This window comes from Odontesthes bonariensis, chromosome 16, assembly GCF_027942865.1.
Source record: "Odontesthes bonariensis isolate fOdoBon6 chromosome 16, fOdoBon6.hap1, whole genome shotgun sequence".
Taxonomy (NCBI): domain Eukaryota; kingdom Metazoa; phylum Chordata; class Actinopteri; order Atheriniformes; family Atherinopsidae; genus Odontesthes; species Odontesthes bonariensis.
In genome coordinates, this window is record NC_134521.1 from 16928894 (window position 1) to 16947221 (window position 18328).

Consider the following 18328-nt stretch of genomic DNA (forward strand, 5'->3'; position numbering starts at 1 on the left):
TGTGTGAGAGAGGGGTGTGTTAGTTAATTTAAAATGTCAACACATTCAGGATATGAAGCCAACTTTCCAAAATGAGCAGCAGGATTTATCTGCCTTTTACAAAATCATACACACACTTTCATTGGACTGTAAAATTTCTCATTGCAAAAACTTCTAAACCTCCATTAAATTTCTATTGCATATCATTTGGTGGATAAGCTTCTTGAAAAGCTTTTAGGCTGGGTGTATTGTCACTCAAAGACTCTTCATCCATTCGACCATCCATTCGACCATCCATCACTTGGGGCTGGCGCCTATCCCAGCTGCCATCAGGCGATGAGCAGGGTTCATCTTGAATAGGATGCTGGTCCATCACAGGGCTGACACAGGCACAACTGGGACAAACAGCAGTCACTGTTACAAGTAGAATTTATGTTGTAATTCAATGATTGGGACTCAAATGGCATGTTTCACACTCAAACTGTCTTTGATGCCATCCTTTTGATTCTCCGTTTCCTTTGAAGTAACGTTTACCGGAGTCCATTCAGGGAGAGTAGGGGGAGGGGATAGAAAAGTGAAGGTGGTGCATCCCAGGATGTTAGCTTGGATCAGCGTTGCTATCTGCAGACGCAACGACATCCACACCCCTTCATGTAAGCCACATTGAGCAGCTGCTTTTTAACTATTTTCAAACACCTTAGGATGCTATGTTGAATTAAAGCAATCAATGGTAGTAATTGTTGTGAAGATATAACTAATTGTTAGTTGTTACTAAAAAGGCTTTGACTTATCGTTCAGAAATGATTGATTTGCTTTTTTGTAGCTTCAGATTTCATAGGAGAAAAATAATGCGTCAGGGGTGAGCAGTTTGCCAGAGGCTTTTTAGATCAGTCGCCTTGCATCCAGCAGCGGAACTGGTGGTTTTTCCTCCTGCAGCACCATTTGACAGAGACATTCAGACACTTGAAACTATTTTTTCTTTTGCTGTAACAAGTAAAAACCAGTGAAATTAATTTGAGAATTATTCTGCCTTTTCTGGCAGAATGTAATTTCGTTTTACCTTCATCATTCATCATTAGCGCTATTCCTCCAACTTAGGAGCTTGGCTCATTTTGAGAATGTGAATGAGAATGGAATGGAAAAATAGATGATTAAAGGACAAGACTGTTTTTTTGACATTGGGCCCTTGATTTCACATTATAACATGATGTTCTACTCACCCCTGCTTGTTGTTTGGTCATTTGGAGCTGTTCCGAAGATATTCGAGAGGCGTCTGGCTGCTCTCTTGAGATATTCGGCCATGAAACGGTTTCCTATGGGCAACGTTATACAGGCACAAACTATGCTGTTTATAATTTATTAATTACTGTACACTAGCACTGATAACGTGGAGGTGCGTCGCTTACTTAAAAAAATCCGGGTTACTAATTTTGAATTTTAGCCGAATGAATAAATAGGCAGCAGGTCTGTGGGCTGTCTGTGGTAGTAGCACGACGAGGACGTCAGTAACACCCACTTTACGACAAAAAAATCAAAATTACAGTAACCCGGATTTTTTTAAGTAAGCGACGCACCTCCACGTTATCAGTGCTAGTGTACAGTAATTAATAAATTATAAACAGCATAGTTTGTGCCTGTATAAACTTGCCCATAGGAAACCGTTTCATGGCCGAATATCTCAAGAGAGCAGCCAGACGCCTCTCGAATATCTTCGGAACAGCTCCAAATGTTCAACAACAAGCAGGGGTGAGTAGAACATCATGTTATAATGTGAAATCAAGGGCCCAATGTCAAAAAAACGGTCTTATCCTTTAAAGTATGGAGATCTGATTCATAATTTTTTCACCTTCATTTGAACTTTGTTTGGAACTTAGTGATAGGTCGGTGGCCTTTTTTTTTGTTTTGTTTTTTTTTGTTTGTTTTTTTAAAAATCTTTCAGAACGAATAAAAGCAGACACAAATGGTTTGTGTAACTCCTCTGAACTTCAGACACTTTAACTATGGAGAAGGAGAAATATAGTGGTTGGAAATCGTTTTGTTAGCTTAAAGAAGAGACTTCTTCCATTTCCCTTCCTCTGCTGTTTACTGATTCATTCTCCATAGCCTGAAAAGGATTGCCACACCGTTCACTTCGACTTGCCCACATCGCTGGGTTGTTTATTTACTCCTTATTTTTGCCTTCTGCGGCTTGAATACACACTAAGAGTGAGGTCATAGTTGAGTTCTTGTTGACTTTATGAAAAGTGCTTCATATGTGATTGCATTCAATTTTTTAAAGAAGAAAAACTCTATAAAAAGCTTAATACGTTTACTTAACTGTGCGAACGGCGTTAACATTACGAGGTGGTAAGAGGTCACATGAAGCAGTTTCTCAAATAATCTCATATTTCATCATTGTTATACAATACAAGATACAATTTCTGAATTGTTATACAATCGTCGTCACCTACGATTGAGGAAGGCAGACATGCTGTTGTAAGTCTTTACTATGCATGAGGATGTTGTGTGGAGCTTTAAATCACACATTTCATGACCCGGGACTGGAGCGCTAATGTGGACCCACAGGAGAGTCTAGCAAAAAGAAACGCGCTGTAAATTATCATTGTGTAGTTTTTGATTTTTCACAAGTGGTCTCATCTGTGTGGTCCTTAAGTGATGCAGTCAAGGTCCCATGAGCTACACTGGTTCAAAAAATGTGTCACAGGCATCAGTGTTCAGATTTTTGCTGTTGTTGATGTATGTTTTAATTATATATGGAGAAATGCTGCATATAAAGCAAGCAACTGAATTGAAATTGGGGATATGCGGTTCAACTTTGAGTGAAGGTGAAACAAAGCAGCGTTGCAGTGAGTGTGTCACTGTACTGTTTGGAGCTGTTAGGGTGGCAGTAATGATCACTTGAATACATTTTTCTCTTTGCAGACGCCTCTGCTGCTCCTGAGTGGGATGTGTGGAAAAAATTCACCAGCCAATAAACTCTGACACTGTTGTACAAACACTGTTAAACACTCATAAATCCAGACGAATGTTGGATGAAGTAGAGATTAAGCCACTTGTGTTGAGCTACAAACTGATTCATGCACACTTTTAAGGACTGTGCTGCCTGCTCATCCAGTCCTAATTATACATCCGATTTTGATTATCTGAGTTGGTCCCGATCGGCTTGCATCTTTGTTAGAATTCTCTCTTCTTACTTGTATTAAATGGCTGGATTAAACTGACATGTTTGTCATATTTAATCACTGTGTCATCTTTGTTTTAATAGTTTAAGTTGGACTGCTGATCATCTTATTGCACCCCCTTTCCCTGTTACAGTGTGGTGCTGCCTTAGTGATATAACTTTAAAGGTTACCATGTGACAGACATTATACTCGTGGATTTATGTTCTGTGAGTACATTCTGGTTTTTAACCCAATGGTAAAGGAGAGCAAATACCACAAAGCTAAATAAGCAATTAGGATATATTTTAACACAATTCACCAAACTTTTACACAGCTGCAAACATAAGTGTATGTGTAAAGATGTTCTGGGAGTGGGGACTGCAGAAGGCAGTGTTGCAGCCACTCTGATGTTTTCAGTGTGCATCCTGACACAAAGACTGTGCTGTCTGTTTATTGTACTGATTTTACATGTGAATTTAGATAAAAGCTAAAATCATACCCGGTGATATATGCACGGTATTGGACGATGTTCTAATTGCATTGGTAGTCCCACTTGCATGGTTCAGGTGGAGAGATCTCAGGATATTATCGCTTGATATTGGGGAGAGTCAGACTTTCCTGAGTCCTGCGTCACCTGTCGAATGATGCATCATCTGCATTTAAGCTGCTTCAGCTCCTCATCTGTGTCAGCAGCGAGTCTGCAGCGACAGCCTGTCCTCTCTGCTCTGCAACTTTGGAATCTTTAGACAACATTGATGCAGTACCTAATGAAAATGACCACACAAGCTCTTCTACAGCACAGCAACAGCTCTCAATGCAAAAGAAGTGCATGTATTTCATTAACTGTTATGTGACAGTGTTAACTAGCTGTCTGGTAGTGTATTTTTTTGCTCAGCCCTGGTTTATAAATTTTAGCACTGACTTCCTCTGCCATTGTGGACATGGTGAGCTTTCGCTGGGTTTCTAATTACCAATGGAGGAGCAAGTCTGCAGTCTCTTGTTACACTGTTAGCTTTATTGTCCATAGACTATAAATAGTGCAGGTGTCGACTCCCTTGTAAGCAGCAGCCTCTGCTCAATCTTTCTAAAAGTGATATACATGACCTCAGTTTGCTTTATTGATTTAACTTAATGTTAACTGAGATGAGTAAACTGTGCTTATGCAGTGCACTTACCGTATGGAAAATAGCAGTTAATTCAACATGAGAGGAAACGAGGCACCCTGATGACGTGAAAGTATTTCTTAAAATTAGCTCAAAGCGAGTAAGTGGGGAGGTCACATAATTTACCATAAAACAAAACAGGCAATTTCATGGAGCTTGCTCATGATGATCGCGACACTATTATTTACAGTCATTTTAGGTCCTATAATTAACCTCAGCCGTGCAAAACTGCAGTTAGAGATTGTTCTGATTTTGTCGCACAGGGTTGTCTCATAGGCCTCCATATAGCTGTTTTTTTTTTTTTTTTTAAATCTGTGTCACTCATCTCAGCATCTCCAAGCAGGACTGCGTACTGTACAGGCTGTGCATTCATCTGCTGGCTGCAGATGAAGTTGCTGCTTTAGCCCTGATGTGCTGTGCATTTTGGTCGCTGGTTTATAATTTGACCATTTCTATTTACCTCTGTAGGGTCATTTGCTGTGAACTTACAGAGCAGATCACTACTTACTATTTTGGGCTGTTTTTGTGGTTTGTGGTTACAGAACTGAGATCAAGAAATAAAATAGACTTCCTTTTTCTCTACTTCACTGAAGAGAGTCTCCGTTTTATAAACGGAAATTGTTTTCTTCCTTACTGTTGCTTTCATGATCATGTCTGTTTAGTTGTGGCACAAACCTGTTCATGGCTAAAAAAGGGAATGGAAATCAGGTTTGTGCACATAGTTTCACAGTGGCTCAGATTTATAAAAGAGAACTGTACGCATGCACAGCTTTATAAATCTGGTGAAAATGATTTATATGCACGTTTCTGCCTTTGTGCATACACATCTTAAAACTATGTATTATGCATCCAATCACAGATCTTTAGTTTAATAAGTTATTTAATAACTTCTATAAGTTTGTTTGCTTTTTAGTAGTCCGAGGCTTCCAAGAAACACAAAGATGGGAAGTGAACTCACCAGCAGCATACTCTATTAGCTATAGTAGTGTTTCAGTGTTATAAAATATTAAGAATTGAGTGGTTCTGAATGATGAATAAAGATAGAGTTGCACTCTTTCTTTGCCTCATCTCGACCTAGTCATTCATTTAATATCATTCCATCATCCCGGCACTGCACTACACTGAGACATGAGTTTGTCTGTGGACACGGTTCTATTTACTCTAGTTTGGGGGTAACAAGTTCTCAGACACATAACGAAGGACTGAATGAGCGTCAATGCAGTTCAGTTTAATGATCTTCTTTCTGTATCCAGTTGCTAAGCAACGTGCGCCAGTCTGTCTGAAGCCATCTAGTCCCAAATGAAACTTCACTTCATTGGTCTGAAGAGCTGTGGAATGATATCGGTGAATACAAAGCCATGGGGGATGAAACAATTTTTCTGCACTTTGACTTTCTCCAGTTGCCCACCTGCTATGTTTTCAATAACACCTCTGTGTGCATTAAAGTGTATGTTGAACGCGACTAAAAGTGTGATCACATCAGGAGAGTTTATTGCCTTGTGCTTGCTTTCAGTCTGGTTTTGGCAGCGAGCAGAAAGAAGCACACTCAGGACAGGAAGTCTTCAGCCTCACCAACTATTTACTTTCTCCCTGAGTCAATTTTCTGCTGTGAATCATAGCGAAGGAGAAAATAAAGAGCTAAGAGGTAGGGAGAGCTCTTGCAACAAAGACACAGCTTGAGTGAAATCAAGCATTTCTGTTTCTCTTCTCCCCGAATCCCAGAGGAGAGCTGTTTTCCTTCTGTTGTGGTTGTTCTGGCTCCTGTGTGCACTGAACACAATTTTCAAAATAACAGTGGACAACAAATGGGATTTAGTTTTGTTAGCTTAAAGAAGAGACTTTAAGGACAGAGATAAGAATGGCACTTTTTACCCACTCTTTGAGGAAATTCATGTTCTCTATCAGCATGTAGAAGTCTTGCCAAAATATCATATTTTGGCAGATCATAATCACTGTGGTTCACATAATTAGTTCTGTTTTTTTGAGGAAATGTCCTGACCAAGAGTGGTGATGCATATTTCTTTTACTTGATCCTTGATTTTGACCCCTACCAGAGCATCTGTCAGAGAGCATGTTCACCAAATGATGTTCCACTTTGTTCAGGAGAGAGGACATTAACGTGAATCCAGATGGTCGTTCCTCACACAGATCCAGCTGAGTGGCTGTGTCTGAAATCCGTGTACGAAGAAAGGGAATAAGAGAACTCCCTGCTTTTAGATTGCACCAATTATGGATACAAACAAGATAATTCATACTCTGTATTGTCAGATGCTTGTAAATAACTAACTGACAGCCTAAAATAATGATGCAATGCTGTAAGCCTTAACAGGAATGACAGCATGAAGAAACTAATCAACCAAAGAGGGGAAAACAACTTCTGAGTCTTCAACTCATCTGTATACCTCCAAACTCAAGGACTCATGAAGTCCTTTTCCTCATTCAGAGAATGAACATATGAATGTGCTAATCTGGCGCCGCCCATGTCTCGACCCACTGACACCAGCCTTCTGTCTTTAAGCAATGACTATTTCTAATGTTGTAATTCAGTAATACATTTCTATTTCCAATGTCTTTGTGACTGTATGTTCAATAAAATTCGGTTTAATTCAGCCACACAGTGAGCGATTCTAGAAAAAGCTGAAGGAATTATTTGAAATTGTATGCAAGGTCATAACGTAAATGATTTGCAAATGATTATCTCGGACCAGACAATTTTACTACAGTTTTCTCTGCGTGTTTGAATGAAGTAACGCTGGAAATAATTTTTTTTTATCTGTTATGATGCATAACCATAGCAACAGGAACATTGCTTAGCTCTTGGAGCAGCTAACAGAGCTTTTCAAAGCTTAGGTAATGCATGAAATAAAACCCCAAATCCAGCTGATTAGAAGAAGAGTCTAGGAAGCAGAGCCGGAAAAAAAAAGGTGAAAGAGGGTTGAACCATTTCTTCCCCTGATCATCATGGGAAGTGTGAGATCACTGACAGATAAAATGGAATAGGTTGGACCCCTGATGAGGACACAACAAGAATATCAGGAGGGCAAAATATACATATTTGTTTTTTACATCGACAACAACTCTAACGCCTCTGCTCAGCTTTAAGGCTATCGGGACAGACGGAGATAACAGTGAAGAAGGAGGATTATAGAGCTTTTTAACAACAGATGGTGTAATCCTGGACATGCCACTGAGAAGGCATGTCTTTACAACCCAGATGTTGAACTCTGAGTTCCTGTCTAATGTCTACTGAGAGAGTTCAGCTGCATTGGCAATGCTGCTTTGTACTCATAGGTGAAGTTGTTGCCAAGATACAAAAAAAATGCCCCGACCCATTGATGGCGACCTCTGAAGACTTCTGCCACACCTTCCTCTCTGCTACACTTCACCTTTCTACACGTTTTTTTTGGCAAAAATGTGGCAAAAATTTGGCAGATTTCTATTTTATTTTATTTTGTTATCTACCTATAGCAATAGCATATCTTTAATCGCAGGTTTGTAATTTCCCTTCTGTGATTAAATTGTATTATTGAATTGATTTGAATTCTGTGCTCCAATTTTCTGTCACTGTAAGTTTATGTATTACATAAAATAAGAATTAATCTGCAGTCTATGATTTAGGCATCTGTGTTAATAGTAGAAAATGGGAATGCCACAGGTGGCAATTGAGCCATATTTTAACTTCAAATATGATTATAAACATTTTAGTATTAAAAATAGCTGACACTTGATTTACTAAGCGTCAGGTTTCTCCGCTACAATTACTGTTTTTGAAGAAAATCTAATTACTGCGCTATCTACACATGAGTGATAAAGGAGTTGTGATCACATGATTGTCAGTGCTGCTACACTTGAATTAGAGTACAGAGCTTCAGCCTGACATATTCAATACTGATCAATTTAAAACTAATTTCATGGTCACAGTGTGCATCAAGTAGCTTTATAAGGATCATCTGTAGTAATTGCAGTTCTTTATAATTTCATTATGTTGCTTACATTTCATAGCCCTGTGATACTTGTGGTAATGTTTTTTAACGAGTGCTGTTTCTTTGGTGAATTAATCATTATCATTATACCCAAAAGTGAGATGATTTTCTTTTATGTTCAAACAGCTGTAGTTGTTAAACAAATTGGGCTAATTTTAAAAAAAGAGTACATTTTGTTTGATGATAATGGATGAGAGAATCGTGTAAAAGCTCTGACCCAGTAATTGCCAGCAGTCCCTCTTCCTGTTAAAACAATTGGCTCATTTGTCGTTACATCTATCAACAATTAGGTGTAATTATTGAAGCCATCAAGGGCAGCTACAAATGGGGGAAATCTGCCCCACAATGCCACACAGCCTGGGATTGTTATCAGCACATTATTTTCATTGTTTGTTCTGATTTGATTAATTTAGTCTGCGCTGTGTGGTTTCACGGTGTGCATCGCATCCTTATTCACGTAATCACCGCATGGCCAGTGTGGATGTCGCCTTACATTTTCGTTGAAACGTTTCCATTCATCTTAACAGTTGACCTGCCAGCTTAAGTCTACAATTTCTAGGTTTCAGCAAAGGCGGGAAAAAGAAAAAGAAAAATCTATGCTGAGATTTGTTTTTTAGAGTGATACAAACACTGCTGGTTTACATCTTTCTGCACCCAATAAAGGGCCTCTCTGCCTGCTCTGCTTACTCTGTGATTAACATGAAAAAAGCCAGGCCGACAGGCTGTATCTGCTCCTCATGTTTATTTAATCAGGGTAAATGTTGTGGGTTCTCGTGGCTCATACTGAATATGTTTGTTTTTCATTAGGTCCTGTGTTCTGCAGGCCTGCTCTGATGCATGCTGGAAACACATTTTTGCACACAGGCATACAAACACATGTCGTGTTATGAATACAAGTGCACCAGGATGCTGATTTATTGACTTTGGGGATTATTATGATATCATGCTGACAATACAGAGAGTATTTTAAGCACTTGCAGTATTAATTCTTCTCTCACACTTGCTTGGACTGGCTTGATTTTCACATTGTCACTTTGACACATAGGCACGAGAAAACAAGACATACCCAAAGCCTTTCGATTTGTGTGTGTGATACAACACATGTGGCCCATGTTGCTATGTTTCATTTGGACAAATTGGTTGTGCTTCCCTCAGTTACTCCTTCCCTCAGTTACGCCCCCCATAATCTTGTCTTCATCCACAAGGTTTCCCTGTGAATAAATCTGCTATGATGAGATTGGAGCCAGAAAATTTTGGAGTTTTCTTTGTGCGTGACGCTGCTCTGTCACGTCTTGTTAGTCATCTTAGAGAAAATAGGTGCTTTTTTCACACTTTTTCATCTGGCCTTATTATTCAAAACTTAATAAGTCAGACAGAACATTTAAAAATTTGCCCTGATTTGAAAGTAGCGTCAATCACGACTTTGCTCTTTAGTGTTTTGATAATTAGCTCGCAGTTATTTGAGACATTCTTTACCAAGTCCACCTTTTCCTCTCCTATCGTGGCGCTGATATCAGATAATATTCACACTTGATACCTGGAGACGATGGATGTTTTCCCTCAGAGCTTGAGAGGATCTCATTTGGTAAATAAACTATTAAAAATTAATCACGAGTGAACCTCTTGAGCGTTACTCCAAAACTGAGTTCCCAGTAAGTTTTTATTGCTTCCTTGAGACGGGCTCTTACTCTGCATAAGATAATGATCCATTAAATAACACCATCAATTATAAGATAGTGGAATTGCAGACGGCCTCTGGAAGTGGAATTCATGTCTGTACTGCAGCAATATGACATGCTCATAGTCGTTGTATGTACACAATTGCATCCTTATTTTTGTAGCCCTTCCCTTGGTTTAGTATTAAATGTCTAAAAACAAATGAGACCTAGTTGCACAAAGAGATTGTGTTTAGAAACTCAAGCAGCAACACTGAGATATATTTAAACCAAATACAGTAGTTAATACAGTTAACTGCCTAAATTCACACTTTCACTTATGAATAATTTATTACTTCCAAGCATAGAAATTATGCCTGGAGCATTTTCACAAAAAGCTGGAGTGTTCTGTTAGTTCTCAGCCGAATTCCTTGAAGTCAAGGGCTGCTTTTCTTCCCCTTTTTTTTTTAAATTTTTGCTGCTATTTGAAATGCTCTGATTTCATTAAGAGCTAGCATATGGAAGCATTTTGGCTTCTATGAAGTGGAGCTAAAATATTTTGGAAACTCGACAATCATGAGAAACAAAGAGCGGTAGATAAGCGATTGTGGTGTTCGCTGTGCATCACAGGAGGATGTTGGACTCAGGAAAGAGTTCAGATGTCTGTTTTAATTTGCTACCAGTGTGCTGCTCCTGCAGGCCTGCTTCTTCTGATGGTTCTTGGACAATGTGATCCTCCAGTTGCATGGCCGCATCTCTTCCACTTGTTTTCTAAAGATATTTTGTGGGTTAAATTCTTATTGTTCCGAATACATAGTACAAAGTGGTCGTGGAGAGAGGAAAAAAAATAGACCGCATGGCCCACTGATTCCTAATCTAATCGTAAGGTGCCTTAAGATACCCGTCTCTATGGTTGAAATGACCAACGGAAAACTCAGTGAAAGGACCTTTTCTTGAACGTACGGTTCTAATTGTCGTGTGCTCTTAACTTCTTCTGCGTTGGTTTCTATATCTTGGACGGGCAGCAATCTACTGGTGCCCAGAAACAATAAACAAACAAACAAACAAATGATGATGTGTTTGAGTATTGTGGAACAATCTCATTACTCCATATAATGATGTGCTTCCCCCGCTGCCCTGTTGGTAAATTAGAAAGGGGGGGGGGGGGGTGATAAATGAAATATGGATTGTGGTTGTACGGCTTGAGTTAAGAACTTCCATGTTAATTTGTTTTTAAATCTGTCTCTTGGGTGTGATTTGTAGAAATGTGTCATTGGTAAATGCTTTTCATTCTTTTTTAAGATTTATAATTCTCAAGTGTTTTCAGGAAAAAAAAAAGTGTCCGATTTTTGTAGTGATGTTGTAATTCTTATTAAAGTTAGTGTAATAAAGCTCACTCACCTTTTACACGAGGTTCATCGTTGAGCATCCGTCCACAGAATGCCCCCTTCAGTTAGAGCAGGGTCGTTAATGTGCTCCTGAGCAGCGACTAAGATTTGTACATTTCCTGCTTTGTTGGGTTTTGACCATTAAATCGAAACATGAAGTAGTTCAGCTGCTTTAATCTCAGTTGTAATTGGTTACATCATGACAAACGGCAGTGGTGAATTATCCAATGATTGGTTAAACTCGGCTCTAAGAGCTGGCTTAATGCTATTTCACACCAACAGAAAGTGTGATAATCAGATGAAGGACTCCCTAAAGAATGAGAAACGACTCGGCTTCTGAACTTCTCTCAACTAGGTAGCTGATGTTAATACTCACTGTTGTCCTCAAGTACCCCACTGGGGGGAGATGATATTTATCAGTCTTTATTTGCATTCATTGGCTCTCCAGTTAGGGTTTACTTTGTTGTGCTGAGAAAGGAGACAGGCTTTTTTGTGTGTGCGCAGCTGTACTTTGAGCTTGGTGCCGAACGCAGAAGCATCATGGGAAGTTAGATTTATTAAGGACCTTGTGGTTTTCTGTCTTTTACAGCCTCAGTTCAGTCACCATCCCTCCTCTCTGCTGGGAGCCCATTGGAAACTAATTAAACTGTCTGCATAGGACAATTTGATCAGATTGGTTGGTTTTCTGGTTAAAATCCTCATTGTCTGCAGGCTTTTTGTATGATCTACTGCTGCGGGCATCAAGTTCATGGTGAGCTTGCACATAGCTGAGGCCGAGGGAGGCTCTGCAGGGTGGTGAAGGCACACCAGCAACACCAAGCGGGACAGGAATGTATCGGATAAGATCAAAACTTGACTGTGAGGGAAAGAGAAATGAGTACCCTGGTGTCTAAACGACCAGTCTGGGAGCAAACCCAAAGAAAAACATCAATTTAAAATCATTGTAGAGTGCATGCACCAATATATTGTTGACCAATATGGACATGAATTACATGCTGAAAACTAGCAGATGATTTCACTGCATAATGGACATGAAGGCTTATTGTATCCGTAGCAATGAAGTATATATCTTTGAGTAAGAAGTATTCTATCATACTGTAGTGTCTATTCAGACCAGGTCCTGGCATATCGTCCCCTCCATTCATAGTTTTTATACACAGACTCCATGCATCCATTGACTTTACCTTCTTTGTACTGGGATACTGGAGCCTATTTCAACTGAAACTCGCATTTGTCCTTTCATCCCAGGGCTAAAAACCTCCACTCTTCCCTTTATGGAAACTTATTGCAGTTGTGAATGACACAGGAATAATGGGCTTTATGTGATTTCATCTAGATGTATATAACATTTTGAAAGCCATCAACAAGCTTCTGGCTCTATATACATTTATGTATTTGATAAGATTTATTTTTGGTAGAAGAAGGTTGCACTGTGGACATGGAAGCAACAGCAGGTAAACTAGAACAGTCTAAATATTTATAGAATGTTGTATTTATGTTTTGTGATGTTACATACCATGTATGCATTCTGCATTTTCCATATGCATTGGATTGCACTTCATGGAAATTAAATTAAATTACTATAGTTGCACTGTTTGTCCTGAAGCTTATTGATACTTTGGTACCAACCAGTCTGGATCTGATACTAATTTAGCACCAGTTTTCAATACCCATGTCAATTACATCTCTTTATATATGTATAAGACATGTTTATAGAATATAACATTAACAGCATGTTTATTTAGTAAATCATTTAATTCTACAGATATAACAATGTATGTGTTTAAAAAGAACACAAACCATGTAACTAGAAAATTAAATGATAAACGGTCCATATACGTAAAATATAGCCACACACAATAGTAAATAAATACATACTCCCACCGATCAGCACATGTGGGGTTCAGTGTCCTGCTCAAATGACATTTCAACACATGGAGAGGTCGACCGTCAGCTGACCTTCGTATTGCTGGATGACGACTCCTCCACCTAAACTATGGTCACCTCTCCGTAATTGAAATGGCAAAATGACATACAAATGCCACATTTTGATTACTCCATACACTGTTAATCACTGTAATAAAAGCTGGTGCAGATTGAACTATATTCAGCAATTACGTCCTCTTTTGATGTCATTGTAAGACACTGAAATAAGAATTTGCCCTGCCATTGTTCAGCGAGCAGGCTCCCAGCAATCAGTCGGTTAGGAAGCCTAAAAGCTTCCAGAAGACTGGTACAATGGAAGCTCTCTCAGCCCCATCATAACTTTTGTCACTTATTCTCCGTGCTGACAATGCATGTCATGTAGCATTATTTGCCTTGGATGAGTGTGGGCTGAAAAGGCAAACAAGATTAGTTGGTGCATGCACTTGTTTTTTTTTACGAATGAATTGAAGCCTTTAGAAATGATTTTGTGAGTCAGTGCTAGTAGCACAGCCATCAGACTCTTCTTTTTGACAGCAGAGTGTATCTGTAACGCTGGTGAAGAAATTCTCTCCAGGCACGCCAAGGTTGCTCCGAGGTGGTCCGTCTGTGAGTGACTGCTGCTTCTTGAGATGTGGTGGATTTTTATTCTTACTAGTGTACTGTAGAAAATGTATCTCGATTTCATCCCTCATGTGTACCGTGTGAAAGCTCTGAAGCTCACTGTGGTTTCTGTGGTAGCAATCCTGGACTAAGGCATGGCTTGAAGGACTGATGATTAGTCCAACTTGAAAGCTGTTGACCAAACATGTTGCAAGAAAGGTATTCTTCTTTTTGAATGGACATGGTCAACTAAAATACCTCAAAATGCCACAGATGTTTGAAGAAATAATTTAATGAATTAATATACTTACTTTGTATCACTGGAGAGCTTCAATAACCTCTTTAAAACTTGAGAACCCAAACCACTTATTGTGATTAAAAGCATTATACAGCAGATAAACTATATGGGCTATATGGGTGGCAGGGCTCAGTGGTAAGTGGGTCGTCCAATAACCGTAATGTGGCGGTTCAATTCCCACTCTCGCCACTCAAAGATTTGTGAACTTGAAGTGGCAGTCCACCTCCTTGCCACGGCCGAGGTGCCCTTGAGCAAGGCACTGAACCCCCATGCTCCCCGGGCGCTGTGATTGGCTGCCCACCGCTCCAGTGTATGGCATCTGTCTCCATGAGTGTGTGACCCTGTGCATGTGTGTGTTCAACAGGTGCCAACCTGGATGGGTTAAATGCGGAGGACAAATTTTGTGTATTTCCATGTATCTACATGACAATAAATCTGATCTTAATCTATACATCTTGACCTTGTAATTATGTTGTTTACAAAGAATGCAACCAGTGTCCAGGCATCATCTGTCAAGCTGCTTACATAAAACACAAGTCTGCTCGCTATGGTGCTGCAGCTCCAGGTGATGAAGCATAACAGCACCACTTAATTCAAACTCTAATCAGTTTGACCTGTCTGTTTACAATATCTGCTAACAAGAGATGCTGCAACAGCCTCATACAGACTGGGAGACTAGGTATACCAAGTGTGCCCTCCAGGACAGAAGTTGCTTTGTCTTGCAGCATTTTTCTGCATTCCTCACCCCTGCATATAATGGCTGTGTGTTAATGACATCACTGTAAATATGTGTGGAAATGTCCTGCCTTATTGGTGCTATTTGTAGGATCTGATCAAATTAAGCGTAAGCCCTGCAATCCCTGTGCTGAATTCAAGCCCTAGGAGTGACTGTGGGGTCTGCACCCAGATATCTCAACTCAGTCATGCAGGCTAATGTTCCTTTGCTGTTTTTTTTTTTTTTAGTTTTCATTCCCTTGGTTGTAGAACAAGCTACCAGATGTTATCGGAGTGGGGGGGTGCCCCTCTCTATATTTACCTTCTTTAGAAGACTAATCTCTTCAGAGAACACCCCCTCTCCTAACACCTCTTAAACCCTATCATGCCTAATATGTACTTACTTGCACTTGGGCTCTACTTGTTATTTCAACAGCTTTAGTACCCAAGTCTAAAGCCAGGGTTTCTTACTGTGCAGAAGCTTACATGTTGTTCCTCATTTGTAATTTGCTTTGGTTTAAGGCAACCACTCAATTACTAAACATAAATTGAAATGTTTTGCATTTTCCATCTGCCCAGAAGTGTGAACACGCAATATATACATGTAAGTTTGCTTCAACAACCCTCCTGTTAATTTTACAGAGTGTTGACATGTCATTAGTGTAGCTGTGGCAGCTTTTATATAACATCAGCTACTTCACCAGCTTAAACGTCGCACTGGGGGCATAACACCGCTGGCTGTTTGGAATACAAAGGAGTAAACCCTTCCATTTAAAAAAGAAATAAACAGTTATTCAGTACCTTTCACGGCAGACATCTAGTCAAACATAATCCCATCTGCAGTTAACACATGCCGTCGGCTAAATAGACCCTTAACACCACAAAGCAAAGTGATTTACCATTAGCTTTCATCCATCTAGCCACAGTAATGGTACACTACTTTTTTTCCACTTTGACTGTCATGCAATCCATCTCCTGTGTCTGCTTATGTTCATGCAACAAGCTCCTCCATCTCTCCTAGTTTTACATAAGATGTTCAGCTACAGCGCCATGGATCCCGGTCACTGAATTTTCACTTTCTTCGCACATGCAATAGGGCCGTCTTTCCTACAGCTGTCTCTTTACCATCTGTGCCACTTAAAGTGGTCTGTGTGTGGCCACTGTTGGTCATTATAAAGGCATCAGACCAACCTGCTGTACAGATTGCTGTACAATGATATTCATAGCCACTGGATCTGAGTTGTTTATCTATGAATGTCAAGGAAATTAGCCACTTCTCCCTTTTATTCATATGAGAGTATGCCTACAAAGACATGTAGTTGGCTTTTTCTTTTTGACTTTGTGTTCAATCATAAACAATAAGCACACAAGCTTGCATGAAATAATGTGAGCGTAGCAGACTGTGTACCTTAAGATTGTACATGGATTAGGCATGAATTGGTCTTGATGCATTACAGCAATGATTTTTAAGTGGTTATCTGAGAAATGTTGCTTTCAGATTCCTTCTCATTATGCCTCACAGCCTCTGCAAAGTCCTGCAACAATACATGGTCTCGGGGTTTAGAAGCTCTGCTGAGCACTGAGTTGCTTTGAGCTAAATGATAATGTCAGCCCACTGACATACAGAGTCTTAGTAGCTGAGTTTTATATATTTAAAGTGTTATTTTGGCAAGCCGGTGTGTCGTCAATGACTAATTATTACATAACACAAAGTACTGTTGAGGGTGATGGGGTGAGTCACTACTGTTCATTTGAGCCATGGATATTTCTACCTAATTACACTAAAAACTTAGCCTGGGAATTCCCATGCTGCTTTGCGCTCGATTTCATTCTCACTGCAAAGTCAGCCTGGAAACCACCGCCCTTATTTTTGCCAGAGTTTGGGAACCAATCACAGAACGGGGGGGGGGCAGCAAGACGATGACGACGTCTATGCGCTACACCGAAGCTTGTAGAGTGTTAATTCAACATGACAGCGGACACAACGTTACCGTTCAATGCAGCCTTAGAAAGTGTTTCGGAGTAGATTCACTCTAGGGTCATTTGAACCGTGACATCCAGCCAAGTAGCCCACCCGAAGTTTTTCCGATATTGGCTGAACATCAGCTGAGTTACTGAGTTATCCCGAATAGCTTAGTACAAGCGCTAACGGACCCTGGCAGTATCTCCAAAATTACCACACTAAAATCACATGTCATGAAACCAAACTTCTACAGTAGTACAAATATGGTCTGTACTCACAAAACGATGCATTTGGAAGTTTGTACATAGTCCAGGAGTTTATTATTATCATCAACACAAGCCTGATAGCTTTTCTGCTGCTAAAGCTACGTCGACGTCACTTCTGGGAGCTGGGAGCTTCAAAGTAAGATGAGGGTTGAGCTACTACTGTAGACAACAAAGCAAGGCTGCTCAATTTCTCCATTATTAAAATAAATTCACAACTCTACAACATAAAAATTCATGTAGAATATAGCATATAGGCCTACTTTGTTGTCAATTTAAGTAGCTTAGAGCGCAAGTTTACTTTTATTTTCCATTTTTTTCTTCTTCCTCGTCGAATTTCTGTCGTCATCTGGTATAAGTGATACAATTGGCTATGAATCGCACGCAAAGCAGCATGGGAAATACCTGACGTCATTTGATAGACATTCGTAGCGCCCAATAAACGGCTCTAGGCATTCGTAAACCACACCTCAAATACGAGAAAATGCACACCTAGTTCCCAGACCACCATCTCATCGAGATTGTGGACGCGTCAGCCAGGCTACTAAAAACTATTAATGTAAGTCAAATGGTGGTGCCATAGGACTCCATAATTGGATCGTCCATTAGGGGACATAATCTGACAACCTTAATGTCTATACAATCCATTCATTTTGGTAACAGAAAACCTTGACACCTTATTGGCACTTGATGACCTCACAGAATTTCCTCAGAATACTCACAATCAATCCATATGTATTTAATGTAGGTTTGCCTACAATATGTTGTGGACAGACTAACATTTTGTCATGTATAAAACTAAAATAAATACATTTATGAAACACCAATTTGTTGCTGAATCTTCAAAGGCCAGTTTTAGGTCTGATCCATGTTCTAAGGCACAGTACTAATGAGGACAAAATGCTTTATTTTATTTCATGTTTTTTTAGTTGAATTTAACCTTTTCCTTGTGCTGTTTTCTCTCCAGAAGAACATGACATTAAAGCCCCAGGAAAGCCGAGACAACCGGGCGGGGCCGGTGCTCAAGAAAAAGCCCGTCAGAGTCCCCAACGGCTTGAGTCTGGATCCCTGCAAGAACAGTTACCGCCACCAGTCATCGGACCAGGAGAACAACCCCCGCCTAGCGCACACACAAGGCAAGAGGAAGAAGAAACACCGCAACAAGAAGCACACAGTGGTGAGTTCGAAATTCTTTGACTACTGTCGTGCTGCATTGAGTCTGTGACTGAATGTGG

At 39.9% G+C, this 18328-nt stretch overlaps 1 protein-coding gene across 5 annotated transcripts in view; it reads left to right on the top strand.

Annotated features, from left to right (window-relative positions):
* Positions 1-18328, top strand: part of auts2a (activator of transcription and developmental regulator AUTS2 a) — a 321168-nt gene that overhangs the window by 53880 nt on the left and 248960 nt on the right. For all 5 annotated transcript variants that reach the window (XM_075486458.1, XM_075486460.1, XM_075486462.1 and 2 more), the window contains exon 3: positions 18061-18270. In XM_075486458.1, the coding sequence (XP_075342573.1) occupies positions 18061-18270 (210 nt within the window). The remainder of the gene's footprint in view (positions 1-18060; positions 18271-18328) is intronic.